The sequence below is a fragment of the Cydia strobilella genome, chromosome 18, assembly GCF_947568885.1.
Source record: "Cydia strobilella chromosome 18, ilCydStro3.1, whole genome shotgun sequence".
NCBI lineage: Eukaryota > Metazoa > Arthropoda > Insecta > Lepidoptera > Tortricidae > Cydia > Cydia strobilella.
Genome location: NC_086058.1, coordinates 13,756,517 through 13,775,841, shown reverse-complemented (window position 1 = coordinate 13,775,841; position 19,325 = coordinate 13,756,517). Strand labels below are relative to the sequence as shown.

Genomic DNA, 19,325 nt, shown 5'->3' with positions numbered 1-19,325 from the left:
ATTAAACAATTAAGTTATCGTAATATTTTGGTAAGAAGCGTAACCATTCTTTAAGTTTAAACCACTATAATTCTGTTGCACGGTAGAAATGTTTATTGTCAGTTGTCACAGATTTTTAAGATTGTTACTATAACTAGATAATAAATAGTTTTAGTCATTTCGTTTTAGTATAATATTAAGGCTATAATAATGACGCAGCAGCTAATAAATGAGAATAGCAAATACATTTTGGAGTGAGTAGAAAATTTTCTAACCTGGTAAAAATAGTAAAACATTCGTATTTTTGACGATTTATTTTCCCGTTACAGTTTATTTTCGGAACAAACAGTGGATCAACAGAGCTTGGACTCAATATGTGCTCAAGTACAAAAGCGGTTCCCAAAAACCGAGCATTTTAATTGTAAGTAAGGGGCTACAGTATGGGGGTCTTCAAAAAAGTAGTGTACAGGTTTTTAAAGGGTCGGCAACGTGCGTGTAATATCTCCGGTGTTGCAGGCGTCTATAGGCTACGGTAACTGCTTACCATCAGGCGGGCCGTATGCTTGATTGCCACTGACGTAGTATAAAAAAAAAGTATGCTACATTTACAATTACTTAATGCTTTAAGCATATTCAAAGTTTTTGCTATACTAGGGATTGCCATAACCATAACTATAGGGACCTTGACCGGGACACTAGTTTTTTTATTTTTGGTACAAGCTTTTATTGACTGTACTTTTCTTTCCACATGCAACTAATACTCATTGAGACAATTCTAAAAACCCCAAACACAATTAGGTTGCGTTGTTTTATCACAGAGTTCCTATGGCCAAATCCTGTCTCCATCATCAGATCAGCTTGATGGTACCATAATATTGCATTGTCACCCAACTTACATATGCGTGCAAATTTTCAGTTTTCAGTCAAATTTAACTTGCAAATTTTGACCCGTACAAACATAGTTACATAACTACATACATACTTACTTACCTACGTACCTATGTACATTGCAAGTTAAATAAAACCTTGTAAAATACATAAGCCATACCTCAAAAGAATGTTCTATGACGTTGACGGACTGAGCTATGTCACTTAGCAGTGAACTTTGAATCTTTCCATACGATACAATTTAGGGAACATCTTAATGGTGACAGACAGTTTGGTGTAACCAAATCTTAGTTTTTTAGGGTTCCGTACCCAAAGGATAAAAGCGGGACACTATTACTAAGACTCCACTGTCCGTCTGTCTTTCACCAGGCTGTATCACATGAACCGGGATAACATAACAGTTGAAATTTTCACAGATGATGTATTTCTGTTGCCGCTATAACAACAAATACTCGAAAGTACGGAACCCTCGGTGGGTGACCCCGAATTGCACTTGTCCAGTTTTTTTTAAATGCCATTGATGTTGAGGAAATTCACCCTACAGAGGATATTGATCTTTTTGGCACAAGAGTCTGAGCCAGGCCTTTCACCCTCCTACTTCATTTTCTAGGGCTGGATTATATGACCTTTGGAGAATCAATTGGTGATACTCATTTGTATCCACAAACACATAGACAGGCCCATTACCTCTTCCTTGGCATGTTTAAAACGCATTTTTTTTCAGTATGTCTCCTTCTATCATCCCTCATCACTGGCGGGGACCTGTCCCTCCCCGGCCAGCGTGTGGTCGCGCTAGCCCTGCTCCATGATATATACAAAGTGGACAGCCCGTTCAGCCCACTGTTCGTGCATTTGCTGGAGTCGAAGCCTGGCCTGACACCACTCAGTCCGCAGGAGAGGCTCTTTATTGGACAACTGCATGGGTTCACTAGCGGTAATGTCAGAGATGTAAGTGAATTGAACTGTACCTCTAGCGTAAAATGAAGGTCCTTTTGGGTGGGCTCAATATAAAAAATAATAATTAAAGAAATATGTTTTGCCTTCTTTTATTATCAAAATGTTACATTCCTAAAAAAAATTGTGTGCTAAACTTCAATTTTTTGTCGACGGACAGACGGACTGTGGAGTCTTAGTAATAGGGTCCCGTTTTTACTCTTTGGGTACGGAACCCTAAAAATGGCTTTGCTTAAATAGATAAATAAATATTATAAAGACATTCTTATACAAATTGACCAAAAAGGCTTGTGGGTACTCAGACAACGATATATGTAATATACAGATACTAAAATACATAGAAAACATCCATTAATCAGGAACAAAAAATATCTGTGCTCATCACACAAATAAATGCCCTTACCAGGATTCAAACCCAGAACCATCGGCTTCATAGGCAGGGTTACTACCCACTAGGCCAGACCGGTCGTCGAGTTTGATTTTTAATAGATTCTAAGTATCTCACACAGTCAAAGGTATTATGTACTCAGTTGTTCACACATTGATCAAAGTTGTTATTTACCGCTTAAGTGTTCAAAGTTACACATTATTTGCATATCCGTGCTCGGCACACTGTGTCGTAAACGTATTGTGTCCACTTCGACACTGACACATTTACGAAGGTCTGTGTTGTGTGCATTGTGCACTTTTAACGTGTTTTATAATATTAGTTCTGTATTGTCAGAGGATAGTGAATAAAAGACTGACAACCTCCATACCCCGCCGCATACGCTGCATGCCCCGTGTGCTTCATCATAGTTGTAGGTGGCGCTATTTTAGTTATTTACGATACAAGTGCGGAAAAGAGGAAATTCGAAACGAGTGGCGATAAATTAAAACACGATCGCAGGGAGTGTTTTAAATCGACACGAGTTGCGAATTACCTATTCGCACGTGTATCGTTCAACGTTTTACAGTACATATGGCCCTTTAAACTTTCGACATATGCACGAAAAGTGCTCTTTTACGCACTAGTGCGAGAAAGTAGCACCATATGTGCTGTAAAATACTTTTGCATTTAGCTTTGTGCACTCTTTTGTGAACTCTTTGAGAATATTAAAAATAATTTATAATAATAGCCAGTCTTCTCATTTCACTCTCTCTCTCTCTCTTTAGCCTTTTTCTACCCTTTGGGTGTAGGCCTCCTTCATTTTGCGCCATTCGTCGCGGTTCTGTGCGACTTGGAGCCACTGTTTCCCCACAGTCTTCTTAATGTCGTCGTCCCAGCGCATCTGGGGTCTACTTTCACTAGCCTCTTGTATTGTATAACAGCAAACAAATATTTTTTAGTATAGATAGATGAATCTTTGTATCCTTCCGTATAATGGTGCCAATTGTATCTGTAACCTCTATAGGTTGAAAATTTACTTTTCACGTCAGGTTATGAAGAAGACAGCAAAGCAAGTAATAATGACAGAAGTAAACGCCAAGGACCTTGAGTTCGACCTGTCGCCGCTTCAGTCGCTTGTGGCGGAACGGTTAGCGGATATCAGTTCTACGGCAAGGGCATCCGCTCCCGCCCTCGTTCCGCTGTCAGACGGGTAAGTTTCTAACTTTACCCAATCGTCCGCGAAACAAAAAACGTATATTTCGACACTCCCAAGGGAATCAAAATTTATAGGGTACTTCCCGTTGCCCTGTCTTACACTACAAGTACAGAGAAAAATCTGAAAACTATAAATTTAATCGAAATTAAACTATTGTGAGACATATTTCCAAAATCGACATGTTTCGGACTCGTCGGGAGTCCTTCCTCAGGCACGAGTGTCCGCGGCGGCTGTACTCCGTGCACTGCCCGCGCCGCCCGCCTCGTCGCTCGCCAAAAGCGACTAAAAATACTAGTGAGTGAAACCGTAGTGATCTAAATATTTTGGAACTATAAATTTGTAAAAAAAAGCGAAATTTGAACGGAACCCTCGGTGAGCGAGTCCGACTCACACTTGGCTGGTTTTTTACGATAAATATCACAATATATCGATTTAAACAATCACGATTTTCACATAATTTTAAAACTAACACGGGACTTAATCGCGTAAAAACTTACGTTTATTTATGGCCTGACGTTTCGAACGTGACGTTACGTTCGTGGTCACAGGCAGACTGGCGAGGAATTGTATCAACATCTTCTTGCCGCGCGGGTTTTGCGAACTACCCGCACTTGATCTAGATTATTAACTTCTTCGCTAGGGTTGTCACTTCGCCTACACACAACACTCACGACATCCGATGGTATGTGGTGGGATGTTCACATTTTCGTTAGTCATAATTTGGTTTTTCTCAGAAACGCGTAACTTTTCAGGATTGCCATAAAACAAACCTAACCTAACCTATCTGTAGGATAAACTGAGAAAAATCCTGAAAAGATAACGGTTTCAGAAGTATGACTAATGATAATTTGAAAATCATTACATTATGACTTTCAATAATTATGTCAAACAAAAGGACCCCAAAAATATCACAGTCGGGTGAGTTTTTTAAACCATTTGCTGGTTTTGTTGCAGAAGCCCTCCAAACCGGATAGCAATGAAGGAGCTGATTGAAGCTCTAATGGCGACGGAATATCTTCCCCTCCACGGAACCCTGCAGGCCAGGGGACCCATCCCGCCGCCTGCTTTCCTGTTAGACGAGATACCCTTCTCAGATGAGGTATGGGTTTAGGTAGATAGACATATATTAATAATTCCGCTTTTTGGAAACTCTATAAATGCAATTTATATTTTAGTGCTTTTCTTAATTTTGCCTCTGTAATTGATCACATCGCAACTAAGACCTCTATAATTGAAACTGTGCTAAAAATTCCGTTATTTTAGCTCTTCTTATTACCTCTATTATTGAAACGAGTCTTACTTATTACCTCTGTAATTAAAATAATGTAGCGAGCATAAACAATATTTTTATAGCTTGATAATTTTATTTTAAATGTTTAAGTAATACCAGAATTAATTTTCTGTTTTCTTTATTCAGGTAGTATGGAAGAACCTGGTAAACCGCGGCGCACACATACCTATGTTCGACACTGCCCAAGACGGGCTGATAGGCCTGCGACCCGCTAAGGCCAAGGAGCAGCCGAAGCCTAAGGTCTGTACACAGAAATATGGTGTGTATTTTACCATCGCCAACACGCCAATCCATAAACTTTAATAAAGACAAAGACACGAACGCTAACAGCATCTATACGTCATTATGACGTCAGCGACGTCATTATTCTTATATATTTAACATTACGGCCCAAAGAATCTGGAATTTTCTGGACTCAACGGGCATTAGTAATGAACTTTAGTGGGCAACGGGGAACGCGAATCTGAAATTTCGCTATCTGCCCCTTTATCGCTCGAATATGCATGTGACAGAGATGTTAGATAACGAAATTTCGATTTTCTTGTTTCGCGATAGACCCCTCAGATTGTGGTAGTGGCGCCACCTACGCAGAGTTTCGCGTAATATTCCCTATTAGTAATATTATTGTAATATTTTTATAGATAGAAGAGAAGAAAGAAAAGCCGGAAGATAAGAAAGAAGACGGCAAAGAAAGCCCCGTCTCCGAAGCCAAACAGCTGACCCAAATGGCGCTCCGCGGCGCGCTCAGTGTGTCTCAGCAGCAGCGGCTTCTGGCTTTACTGGACCACGAACCTAATGTCGTTTATGAGATAGGAGTCACGCCTTACCAGGTGAGACCGACATACAGTTGACGTCTTTGGCAGTCGTAGTACCGAAATTCATATTGGATCGGTATTATGAAAGGTCAGAACACAGAACACCTATTTCTAAAGAACTCGTATAGAGCAATAGGGATGTTGACATGAATAGCGAATATATAAAATGCTATGTTTATACCATAGTAGGGAATATTGGAAAACCGAAAATCGTATTTAGTAAGTGTAATTAATTAAAAATAATTAAAATAATGCCAGCATCACGTGACTGCTAACGCAAATCGGAGCGCGTGACGTCACGGTGTGAGAAACACGCACAGTCAAGTTGTCAAACGGTGGTCCTCTGGCACTGACAGCAGTTTGTTTATCACATCGTTACGTCATCCAGATTACGTGACAGCTAGGAGCGTTGCTGGGCGAAGTTTAAACACTAAACTAATTAAAGTCGATTTTTTATACTGTATGATGTATTACCCGAAAATGTTCCACGACCTATATGCTTTAGCTCACTGCTTTGTCACATGGATACTAGGCTTACTTCTATACTCATTAAATATTTACAAACGAACAACATTAAACTCTAAATAGCGTCGTTCAAAGACATGTGGTCTGCCGACTGAAGTATAAGTAGGATTGGTGGCGTGATTCGAAATTTGAAAATGTATCGAGTATGCGTGGCAGAGGGGGTATCGGGACTATGCTATGTCTTTAGAATACGTGGTCTGTGTGTCAGAATATCGAATCATTCTCATAATTTTTGCCATTTATCTTTCAAAGTAAAAGCAATACCTTGTATTGTATTGTATTTATTTATTGCATTTCACATGTTACATTACAGGTTTTACAAATGAATTGCCTTGATTGAATGGTCTTTCTTATCCCACCTAATTCAAAATGTTTATCATACTCAGTTACCAGAGCTAGTGGAGAACAACCCGATGGTGGCCATCTCCGTGCTACTAAAGCTGATCCACTCGCAGCAGATCACAGAGTACTTCAGTGTACTTGTCAACATGGAAATGTCTCTGCATTCCATGGAAGTTGTCAATAGGTGAGATACTAGCTAGTCACCGATGAACAGTTGCCAGATGCCTATATAACACAAACGCATGGTGGCCATCTCCGTCCAGAAGCTGATCCACTTGCAGCAGATCACCAAGTACTTCAGTATACTTGTCAATATGGATATGTCTCTACATTCCATGGAAGTTATTAATAGGTAAGATACTAGTCACCGATGAACAGCTGCCAGATCAACAAGTATTTAAGTGTACTTGTTAATATGGAGATGTCTCTGCATTCAATGGAAGTTGTTAATAGGTAAGATACTAGATGTCACTGATGAACAGCTGCCAGATCACCGAGTACTTCAGCGTGCTGGTCAACATGGAGATGTCTTTACATTTAATGGAAGTTTTTAATATTATTACTCACAACGACAGGACTTAATCGCGTAAAATAAGTTAAGTATGAGTAAAAATCGTGAAAGTTTAAATCAGTTTGATTTTTTAATATGTAAGTAATCTCTGTCCATCTTTGATTAATCATGGTAAACAATAGATATAGCTCAATAAATTTTAGTGGTTTAAAAAAAGTGAAAGATTGAAAAAATGGCACATTTAGACGTTAAAATACATTTGTGTATAACCACTATAAAAATAAGCATAGAAGAATTTTGAGATCTGTTTCTAGACCTACATCTACAGTGGCGCCAACTGGTGAGCACAAAAACGGTAGCCCTCATTAAATAGATATTTTGGACTCTAACATCCTTATTAGCTTATTACACTTATTTCACCATGTTACAGGAATGTCTTATTAATTTCACAGGTTAACTACATCAGTAGACTTACCAGTCGAATTCGTGCACCTCTACATAAGCAACTGCATATCAACGTGCGAGACTATACGCGACCGGTACATGCAGAACCGACTGGTACGCCTGGTGTGCGTGTTCCTGCAGTCGCTTATACGGAATAAGATTATTAATGTTAAGGTTAGTGTGACGTGTGTGAGGGCTTTGGTAATTTTTTCCTTCGTATATGTACACATACGTAATCGTTTATTGCAGACAAATAGTCCATATTATGTACACAATAATTTACAAACAGAATTAAAAATAATTAATCACAAAATGATTTATTTCGATTTATAGTTTAATTGTGTATCTGATATTGTCTTCGGTTACCGCGATAGTTACTCATGAAATTAAACTATGAAAACGGATTATATTATAAATTCAATATACGTGATATAATCCGTTTTCATAGTTTTATTTCATGAGTAGCAGTGTTGGCCGAACGCTAATGCCATTAACCATTAAAAATTAACAATTAAAAAGGTTAATGGCCATTAACCATTAGCCATTTAATTCGGATTAAAGTTAATTCGGATTAAATTTTTGAGACGTTAATGGCCATTGAAGTTAATTCGGATTAACTTTAATTCGGATTAACTTCAATGGCCATTAAAGTTTCAAAAAATTAATTAGAATTATTCTCAATTGCATTAACGTCTAATAAAATTACATTCGTGATATTTTAAAATGAGACAGCAAAATGACCCTGACTGAACCCTGGCAGTAGTAGCAGTACCTACCTACTACCTAGTAGAATTCTGGTTTGGTGCAACACAGACATACGCGGTTTTGGTCATTTAAATCGTCTTGATGAGCACTTCGGAGAGCCGTACCCATGATAGAGCTGATGCTGAACCCTGGCAGTACCTAATGGATCTAAGGTTTGGTGCAACTGCAACATAGGCACACGCTGTTTTAGTCATCCGACTCGTCTTGATGAGCACTTCGGAGAGCCATACCCATGATAGAGCTGATGCTGAACCCTGGCAGTACCTAATGGATCTAAGGTTTGGTGCAACATAGGCACACGCTGTTTAAGTCATCCGACTCGTCTTGATGAGCACTTAGGAGAGCAGTACCCATGATAGAGCTGATGCTGAACCCTGGCAGTACCTAGTGGATCTAAGGTTTGGTGCAACATAGGCACACGCTGTTTTAGTCACCCGACTCGTCTTGATGAGCACTTAGGAGAGCAGTACCCATAATGGAGCTGATGCTGAACCCTGGCAGTACCTAGCGGAACTAAGGTTTGGTGCAACATAGGCACACGCTGTTTTAGTCATCCGACTCGTCTTGATGAGCACTTAGGAGAGCAGTACCCATGATAGAGCTGATGCTGAACCCTGGCACTACCTAGTGGATCTAAGGTTTGGTGCAACATAGGCACACGCTGTTTTAGTCACCCGACTCGTCTTGATGAGCACTTAGGAGAGCGGTACCCATGATAGAGCTGATGCTGAACCCTGGCAGTACCTAGTGGATCTAAGGTTTGGTGCAACATAGGCACACGCTGTTTTAGTCACCCGACTCGTCTTGATGAGCACTTAGGAGAGCAGTACCCATAATGGAGCTGATGCTGAACCCTGGCAGTACCTAGTGGATCTAAGGTTTGGTGCAACATAGGCACACGCTGTTTTAGTCACCCGACTCGTCTTGATGAGCACTTAGGAGAGCAGTACCCATAATAGAGCTGATGCCGAACCCTGGCAGTACCTAGTGGATCTAAGGTTTGGTGCAACATAGGCACACGCTGTTTTAGTCACCCGACTCGTCTTGATGAGCACTTAGGAGAGCGGTACCCACGATAGAGCTGATGCTGAACCCTGGCAGTACCTAGTGGATCTAAGGTTTGGTGCAACATAGGCACGCGCTGTTTTGGTCATCTGACTCGTCTTGATGAGCACTTAGGAGAGCGGTACCCATGATAGAGCTGATGCTGAACCCTGGCAGTACCTAGTGGATCTAAGGTTTGGTGCAACATAGGCACGCGCTGTTTAGGTCATCCGACTCGTCTTGATGAGCACTTAGAAGAGCAGTACCCATGATAGAGCTGATGCTGAACCCTGGCAGTACCTAGCGGAACTAAGGTTTGGTGCAACATAGGCACACGCTGTTTTAGTCATCCGACTCGTCTTGATGAGCACTTAGGAGAGCAGTACCCATGATAGAGCTGATGCTGAACCCTGGCAGTACCTAGTGGATCTAAGGTTTGGTGCAACATAGGCACACGCTGTTTTAGTCACCCGACTCGTCTTGATGAGCACTTAGTAGAGCGGTACCCATGATAGAGCTGATGCTGAACCCTGGCAGTACCTAGTGGATCTAAGGTTTGGTGCAACATAGGCACGCGCTGTTTAGGTCGTCCGACTCGTCTTGATGAGCACTTAGGAGAGCAGTACCCATGATAGAGCTGATGCTGAACCCTGGCAGTACCTAGTGGATCTAAGGTTTGGTGCAACATAGGCACCCGCTGTTTTAGTCACCCGACTCGTCTTGATGAGCACTTAGGAGAGCGGTACCCACGATAGAGCTGATGCTGAACCCTGGCAGTACCTAGTGGATCTAAGGTTTGGTGCAACATAGGCACGCGCTGTTTTGGTCATCTGACTCGTCTTGATGAGCACTTAGGAGAGCGGTACCCATGATAGAGCTGATGCTGCACCCTGGCAGTACCTAGTGGATCTAAGGTTTGGTGCAACATAGGCACGCGCTGTTTAGGTCATCCGACTCGTCTTGATGAGCACTTAGAAGAGCAGTACCCATGATAGAGCTGATGCTGAACCCTGGCAGTACCTAGTGGGTCTAAGGTTTGGTGCAACATAGGCACACGCTGTTTTAGTCATCCGACTCGTCTTGATGAGCACTTAGGAGAGCAGTACCCATGATAGAGCTGATGCTGAACCCTGGCAGTACCTAGTGGATCTAAGGTTTGGTGCAACATAGGCACACGCTGTTTTAGTCACCCGACTCGTCTTGATGAGCACTTAGTAGAGCGGTACCCATGATAGAGCTGATGCTGAACCCTGGCAGTACCTAGTGGATCTAAGGTTTGGTGCAACATAGGCACGCGCTGTTTAGGTCGTCCGACTCGTCTTGATGAGCACTTAGGAGAGCAGTACCCATGATAGAGCTGATGCTGAACCCTGGCAGTACCTAGTGGATCTAAGGTTTGGTGCAACATAGGCACACGCTGTTTTAGTCACCCGACTCGTCTTGATGAGCACTTAGTAGAGCGGTACCCATGATAGAGCTGATGCTGAACCCTGGCAGTACCTAGTGGATCTAAGGTTTGGTGCAACATAGGCACGCGCTGTTTTGGTCATCTGACTCGTCTTGATGAGCACTTAGGAGAGCGGTACCCATGATAGAGCTGATGCTGCACCCTGGCAGTACCTAGTGGATCTAAGGTTTGGTGCAACATAGGCACGCGCTGTTTAGGTCATCCGACTCGTCTTGATGAGCACTTAGAAGAGCAGTACCCATGATAGAGCTGATGCTGAACCCTGGCAGTACCTAGTGGGTCTAAGGTTTGGTGCAACATAGGCACACGCTGTTTTAGTCATCCGACTCGTCTTGATGAGCACTTAGGAGAGCAGTACCCATGATAGAGCTGATGCTGAACCCTGGCAGTACCTAGTGGATCTAAGGTTTGGTGCAACATAGGCACGCGCTGTTTAGGTCGTCCGACTCGTCTTGATGAGCACTTAGGAGAGCAGTACCCATGATAGAGCTGATGCTGAACCCTGGCAGTACATAGTGGAACTAAGGTTTGGTACAACATAGGCACACGCTGTTATGGTCATCTCACTCGTTCTAATGAGCACTTGGGAGCGCAATATTTGAATATTATCTTGAGATACTCATAAGATAGATGACATATACTTATGGCAGTAAGCAGTAGGTCCTAGTAAGTACCTAGAGGTACTTACTAGGACTCAGGTATGGTCCAATCTATTCACGCGCTGTTTTGGTTCATCTTTTTTTATTAAGTTGATGGGAATAGTAACAAAAGTGCTGCCTAATCAATGTTTTGTAAATTTTTGTATTATTCAACACTTTCAGCGCCAAGCGCCCCATTTCAATAACAAAATGAACCCGATTATCGGGTTCTTGGCACTGAAAGTGTTAACTGATCATGATTACCAATGTCATGGTCATGCAATATTATGTAAGATATGAAAGAATATGTTTGTATTTATGAACTGAATCGGAATCCTTACAGGAATAAATTAAAATAACATATTTATTTATCATTATTTATTTATTTATTTAAAAAATGTATTACAAATTATATACCACTAATTATTTTAACAATTATAAAAATTAAGTCTTATTTTATACATAATGATACAGATGTAGTGCATAAGTGTTTGTCGTCGTATTTTCACGGAAACGTTCGTATTTGTCATGCTACTTCTGTCAACCTCAGTATTTTTGTACTGAGACTGACTGAAATAGCAAGACACGTTCGTGCGTTTCCGCGAAAATACGATGGTAAACAATTATGCACTACATCTGTATCATTATGTATAAAATAAGACTTAATTTTTATAATTGATAAAATAATTAGTGGTATATAATTTGTAATATATTTTCTTAAATAAATAAATAATGATAAATAAATATGTTATTTTAATTTATCCCTGTAAGGATTCCGATTCAGTTCATAAATACAAACATATTCTTTCATATCTTACATAATATTGCATGACCATGACATTGGTAATCATGATCAGTTAACACTTTCAGTGCCAAGAACCCGATAGTCGTGTTCATTTTGTTATTGAAATGGGGCGCTTGGCGCTGAGTGTTGAATAATACAAAAATTTACAAAACATTGATTCGGCAGCACTTTTGTTACTATTCCCATCAACTTAATTAAAAAGGATGAACCAAAACAGCGCGTGAATAGATTGGACCATACCTGAGTCCTAGTAAGTACCTAGACCTACTGCTTACTGCCATAAGTATATGTTATCTATCTTATGAGTTATGTATCTCAAGATAATATTCAAATATTGCGCTCCCAAGTGCTCATTAGAACGAGTGAGATGACCATAACAGCGTGTGCCTATGTTGTACCAAACCTTAGTTCCACTATGTACTGCCAGGGTTCAGCATCAGCTCTATCATGGGTACTGCTCTCCTAAGTGCTCATCAAGACGAGTCAGATGACCAAAACAGCGCGTGCCTATGTTGCACCAAACCTTAGATCCACTAGGTACTGCCAGGGTTCAGCATCAGCTCTATCGTGGGTACCGCTCTCCTAAGTGCTCATCAAGACGAGTCTGGTGACTAAAACAGCGGGTGCCTATGTTGCACCAAACCTTAGACCCACTAGGTACTGCCAGGGTTCAGCATCAGCTCTATCATGGGTACTGCTCTCCTAAGTGCTCATCAAGACGTGTCGGACGACCTAAACAGTGCGTGCCAATGTTGCACCAAACCTTAGATCCACTAGGTACTGCCAGGGTTCAGCATCAGCTCTACCATGGGTACTGCTCTACTAAGTGCTCATCAAGACGAGTCGGATGCCCAAAACAGCGCGTGCCTATATTGCACCAAACCTTAGATCCACTGGGTATTGCCAGGGTTCAGCATCAGCTCTATCATGGGTACCGCTCTCCTAAGTGCTCATCAAGACGAGTCGGATGACTAAAACAGCGTGTGCCTATGTTGCATCAAACCTTAGTTCCGCTAGGTACTGCCAGGGTTCAGCATCAGCTCCATTATGGGTACTGCTCTTCTAAGTGCTCATCAAGACGAGTCGGGTGACTAAAACAGCGTGTGCCTATGTTGCACCAAACCTTAGATCCACTAGGTAGTGCCAGGGTTCAGCATCAGCTCTATCATGGGTACTGCTCTCCTAAGTGCTCATCAAGACGAGTCGGATGACTAAAACAGCGTGTGCCTATGTTGCACCAATCCTTAGTTCCGCTAGGTACTGCCAGGGTTCAGCATCAGCTCCATTATGGGTACTGCTCTCCTAAGTGCTCATCAAGACGAGTCGGGTGACTAAAACAGCGTGTGCCTATGTTGCACCAAACCTTAGATCCACTAGGTACTGCCAGGGTTCAGCATCAGCTCTATCATGGGTACCGCTCTCCTAAGTGCTCATCAAGACGAGTCGGGTGACTAAAACAGCGTGTGCCTATGTTGCACCAAACCTTAGATCCACTAGGTACTGCCAGGGTTCAGCATCAGCTCTATCATGGGTACTGCTCTCCTAAGTGCTCATCAAGACGAGTCGGACGACCTAAACAGCGCGTGCCTATGTTGCACCAAACCTTAGATCCACTAGGTACTGCCAGGGTTCAGCATCAGCTCTATCATGGGTACCGCTCTACTAAGTGCTCATCAAGACGAGTCGGGTGACTAAAACAGCGTGTGCCTATGTTGCACCAAACCTTAGATCCACTAGGTACTGCCAGGGTTCAGCATCAGCTCTATCATGGGTACTGCTCTCCTAAGTGCTCATCAAGACGAGTCGGATGACTAAAACAGCGTGTGCCTATGTTGCACCAAACCTTAGACCCACTAGGTAGTGCCAGGGTTCAGCATCAGCTCTATCATGGGTACTGCTCTCCTAAGTGCTCATCAAGACGAGTCGGATGACTAAAACAGCGTGTGCCTATGTTGCACCAAACCTTAGTTCCGCTAAGTACTGCCAGGGTTAGCTCCATTATGGGTACTGCTCTCCTAAGTGCTAATCAAGACGAGTCGGGTGACTAAAACAGCGTGTGCCTATGTTGCACCAAAACTTAGATCCACTAGGTAGTGCCAGGGTTCAGCATCAGCTCTATCATGGGTACTGCTCTCCTAAGTGCTCATCAAGACGAGTCGGATGACTAAAACAGCGTGTGCCTATGTTGCACCAAACCTTAGTTCCGCTAGGTACTGCCAGGGTTCAGCATCAGCTCCATTATGGGTACTGCTCTCCTAAGTGCTCATCAAGACGAGTCGGGTGACTAAAACAGCGTGTGCCTATGTTGCACCAAACCTTAGATCCACTAGGTAGTGCCAGGGTTCAGCATCAGCTCTATCATGGGTACTGCTCTCCTAAGTGCTCATCAAGACGAGTCGGATGACTAAAACAGCGTGTGCCTATGTTGCACCAAACCTTAGTTCCGCTAAGTACTGCCAGGGTTAGCTCCATTATGGGTACTGCTCTCCTAAGTGCTCATCAAGACGAGTCGGGTGACTAAAACAGCGTGTGCCTATGTTGCATTAAACCTTAGATCCACTAGGTACTGCCAGGGTTCAGCATTAGCTCTATCATGGGTACTGCTCTCCTAAGTGCTCATCAAGACGAGTCGGGTGACTAAAACAGCGTGTGCCTATGTTGCACCAAACCTTAGATCCACTAGGTACTGCCAGGGTTCAGCATCAGCTCTATCATGGGTACCGCTCTCCTAAGTGCTAATCAAGACGAGTCGGGTGACTAAAACAGCGTGTGCCTATGTTGCACCAATCCTTAGTTCCGCTAGGTACTGCCAGGGTTCAGCATCAGCTCCATTATGGGTACTGCTCTCCTAAGTGCTCATCAAGACGAGTCGGGTGACTAAAACAGCGTGTGCCTATGTTGCACCAAACCTTAGATCAACTAGGTACTGCCAGGGTTCAGCATCAGCTCTATCATGGGTATTGCTCTCCTAAGTGCTCACCAAGACGAGTCGGGTGACTAAAACAGCGTGTGCCTATGTCGCACCAAACCTTAGATCCACTAGGTAGTGCCAGGGTTCAGCATCAGCTCTATCATGGGTACTGCTCTCCTAAGTACTCATCAAGACGAGTCGGATGACTAAAACAGCGTGTGCCTATGTTGCACCAAACCTTAGTTCCGCTAGGTACTGCCAGGGTTCAGCATCAGCTCCATTATGGGTACTGCTCTCCTAAGTGCTTATCAAGACGAGTCGGGTGACTAAAACAGCGTGTGCCTATGTTGCACCAAACCTTAGTTCCGCTAAGTACTGCCAGGGTTAGCTCCATTATGGGTACTGCTCTCCTAAGTGCTAATCAAGACGAGTCGGGTGACTAAAACAGCGTGTGCCTATGTTGCACCAAACCTTAGATCCACTAGGTAGTGCCAGGGTTCAGCATCAGCTCTATCATGGGTACTGCTCTCCTAAGTGCTCATCAAGACGAGTCGGATGACTAAAACAGCGTGTGCCTATGTTGCACCAAACCTTAGTTCCGCTAGGTACTGCCAGGGTTCAGCATCAGCTCCATTATGGGTACTGCTCTCCTAAGTGCTCATCAAGACGAGTCGGATGACTAAAACAGCGTGTGCCTATGTTGCACCAAACCTTAGATCCACTAGGTACTGCCAGGGTTCAGCATCAGCTCTATCAAGGGTACTGCTCTCCTAAGTGCTCATCAAGACGAGTCGGGTGACTAAAACAGCGTGTGCCTATGTTGCACCAAACCTTAGATCCACTAGGTACTGCCAGGGTTCAGCATCAGCTCTATCATGGGTACCGCTCTCCTAAGTGCTCATCAAGACGAGTCGGGTGACTTAAACAGCGTGTGCCTATGTTGCACCAAACCTTAGATCCACTAGGTAGTGCCAGGGTTCAGCATCAGCTCTATCATGGGTACTGCTCTCCTAAGTGCTCATCAAGACGAGTCGGATGACTAAAACAGCGTGTGCCTATGTTGCACCAAACCTTAGTTCCGCTAGGTACTGCCAGGGTTCAGCATCAGCTCCATTATGGGTACTGCTCTCCTAAGAGCTCATCAAGACGAGTCGGGTGACTAAAACAGCGTGTGCCTATGTTGCACCAAACCTTAGATCCACTAGGTACTGCCAGGGTTCAGCATCAGCTCTATCATGGGTACCGCTCTCCTAAGTGCTCATCAAGACGAGTCGGGTGACTAAAACAGCGTGTGCCTATGTTGCACCAAACCTTAGATCCACTAGGTAGTGCCAGGGTTCAGCATCAGCTCTATCATGGGTACTGCTCTCCTAAGTGCTCATCAAGACGAGTCGGGTGACTAAAACAGCGTGTGCCTATGTTGCACCAAACCTTAGATCCACTAGGTACTGCCAGGGTTCAGCATCAGCTCTATCATGGGTACCGCTCTCCTAAGTGCTCATCAAGACGAGTCGGGTGACTAAAACAGCGTGTGCCTATGTTGCACCAAACCTTAGATCCACTAGGTACTGCCAGGGTTCATCATCAGCTCTATCATGGGTACTGCTCTCCTAAGTGCTCATCAAGACGAGTCGGGTGACTAAAACAGCGTGTGCCTATGTTGCACCAAACCTTAGATCCACTAGGTACTGCCAGGGTTCAGCATCAGCTCCATTATGGGTACTGCTCTCCTAAGTGCTCATCAAGACAAGTCGGGTGACTAAAACAGCGTGTGCCTATGTTGCACCAAACCTTAGATCCACTAGGTAGTGCCAGGGTTCAGCATCAGCTCTATCATGGGTACTGCTCTCCTAAGTGCTCATCAAGACGAGTCGGATGACTAAAACAGCGTGTGCCTATGTTGCACCAAACCTTAGTTCCGCTAGGTACTGCCAGGGTTCAGCATCAGCTCCATTATGGGTACTGCTCTCCTAAGTGCTCATCAAGACGAGTCGGGTGACTAAAACAGCGTGTGCCTATGTTGCACCAAACCTTAGATCCACTAGGTACTGCCAGGGTTCAGCATCAGCTCTATCATGGGTACTGCTCTCCGAAGTGCTCATCAAGACGAGTCGGATGACTAAAACAGCGTGCGCCTATGTTGCACCAAACCTTAGTTCCGCTAGGTACTGCCAGGGTTCAGCATCAGCTCTATCATGGGTACTGCTCTCCTAAGTGCTCATCAAGACGAGTCGGATGACTTAAACAGCGTGTGCCTATGTTGCACCAAACCTTAGATCCATTAGGTACTGCCAGGGTTCAGCATCAGCTCTATCATGGGTATGGCTCTCCGAAGTGCTCATCAAGACGAGTCGGATGACTAAAACAGCGTGTGCCTATGTTGCAGTTGCACCAAACCTTAGATCCATTAGGTACTGCCAGGGTTCAGCATCAGCTCTATCATGGGTACGGCTCTCCGAAGTGCTCATCAAGACGATTTAAATGACCAAAACCGCGTATGTCTGTGTTGCACCAAACCAGAATTCTACTAGGTAGTAGGTAGGTACTGCTACTACTGCCAGGGTTCAGTCAGGGTCATTTTGCTGTCTCATTTTAAAATATCACGAATGTAATTTTATTAGATGTTAATGCAATTGAGAGTAATTCTAATTAATTTTTTGAAACTTTAATGGCCATTGAAGTTAATCCGAATTAAAGTTAATCCGAATTAACTTCAATGGCCATTAACGTCTCAAAAATTTAATCCGAATTAACTTTAATCCGAATTAACTTTAATGCAATTGGTTAATGGCGGAACTAATGGTTAATAAAATTGATCAATGGTTAATTAAAATTAACAATTACGGCCAACACTGATGAGTAGTGTATCAAATTGAAAAACACAAATTAAAATATTTTTATAGAAAGAGTTTTAATTTTCATCACACTCGCTCAGTAAATGTACGCAGGCTTAGCGGGAACTATAGAAAAAGCGTTTTCCCTAGGGAGTTATGAAGTTTCTAATATTATAATGAACAGTTTTTTGTGTTTATACTTCATTTTTGTATCGCAAGTGTGATGAAAAACATTGTGTGTAACTCGGGGCGTAATAATATTGCATACTTGAGTCTATAAATCGCTCCGTCAAGCCGTCGCGATTTAACTATACTCTCGTTTGCAATATTTAACTAACGCCCCATGTTGCACAATGTACTATTTGTTCTTAGAGTGTCAGAGCCACTAGTTTAGTATTTGTGGTATTTCCTATAAAAAGGGACCTTGTTGTCGATGGCGCTTACGCCATTATAAACGATGCTCCGATATAAATACAATGCCGCGCGACGTTGTACGGCGTAAGCGCCATCGACAATAAGGTCCCTTTTCATAGAAAATGACCCATTTTATGGATTTTTGAGTTTACCATTATGCTTTCATTTGTCAGGAGCTGTTCATCGAAGTGGAAGCATTCTGCGTGGAGTTCAGCCGCATCCGCGAGGCGGCAGCACTGTTCCGGTTACTAAAGCAACTTGATTCGGGCGACGGCGCGCATAAAGATGCCAAGGAGACTTAGACCTTATGCAAAGGTGTTAGGGTACAATTTAATTCAAGAATAGTTAAAATGAGAACTAAACTGGAAGGTGAAATTCGGCCGAGCTTGCCGGGGACTTAAAAGCGAAAAAATATGCCAATGTTTTATGTCCATCCATCACTTGTCGATCTCTAATACGTCATAAAAACCGGCCAAGTGCGAGTCGGACTCGCGCACGAAGGGTTCCGTACCAAGACGCAAAAAAATCACTTGTTGTATGGGAGCCCCCCTTAAATATTTATTTTATTCTGTTTTTAGTATTTGTTGTTATAGCGGCAACAGGAATACATCTGTGAAAATTTCAACTCTCTAGCTATCACGGTTCATGAGATACACCCTGGTGACAGACAGACGGACAGTGGAGTCTTGGTAAGAGGGTCCCGTTTTAACCCTTTGGGTACGGAACCCTACAAAAATAGGCACCCGAAAATACCAAACATTGGCATGATTATGAAATTTATGAATTATTTCTAAAATATTTGTTATTAAAGTTGTCATGCCACTAATAATTTTGAAGGGGTGCGGAAATTATTATTAGTATTTATACCCTAATAGGGTATGGTTACATGTTGTAACATATTTTCATGACCACAGACCAGAGTCCTCACGGAGAGGGTGAGAGTGAGAGAGATAATCAGAGGTTTTGATGAGTTATTTTGCAGAGAGGATTTACTTAGCTTTCTTACCTAGTGTTTTATAGAATAAAAACTTAACAAATTAATCTGGTTTTTCATTGAAAGTTTGAACCCACGAATTTTGACCACTACAGTACACACATACGAAAGGTTAGT

At 42.8% G+C, this 19,325-nt stretch overlaps 1 protein-coding gene across 2 annotated transcripts; it reads left to right on the top strand.

Annotated features, from left to right (window-relative positions):
• The first annotated feature begins 62 nt into the window (after positions 1–62).
• Positions 63–19,255, top strand: LOC134749337 (CCR4-NOT transcription complex subunit 11). 2 transcript variants are annotated; one of them, XM_063684256.1, is made up of 10 exons: positions 63–233; positions 309–400; positions 1,592–1,815; positions 3,241–3,401; positions 4,365–4,506; positions 4,825–4,938; positions 5,340–5,528; positions 6,425–6,564; positions 7,344–7,509; positions 18,388–19,255. In XM_063684256.1, exons 1-10 carry the CDS (start codon positions 190–192, stop codon positions 18,514–18,516), a joined length of 1,401 nt encoding a protein of 466 aa, XP_063540326.1. In that variant the 5' UTR covers positions 63–189; the 3' UTR covers positions 18,517–19,255. The 2 variants fall into 2 exon arrangements, with proteins under 2 accessions (XP_063540326.1, XP_063540325.1); XM_063684255.1 differs by having other exon boundaries at positions 65–233; positions 4,362–4,506.
• The last annotated feature ends 70 nt before the right edge of the window (positions 19,256–19,325 follow it).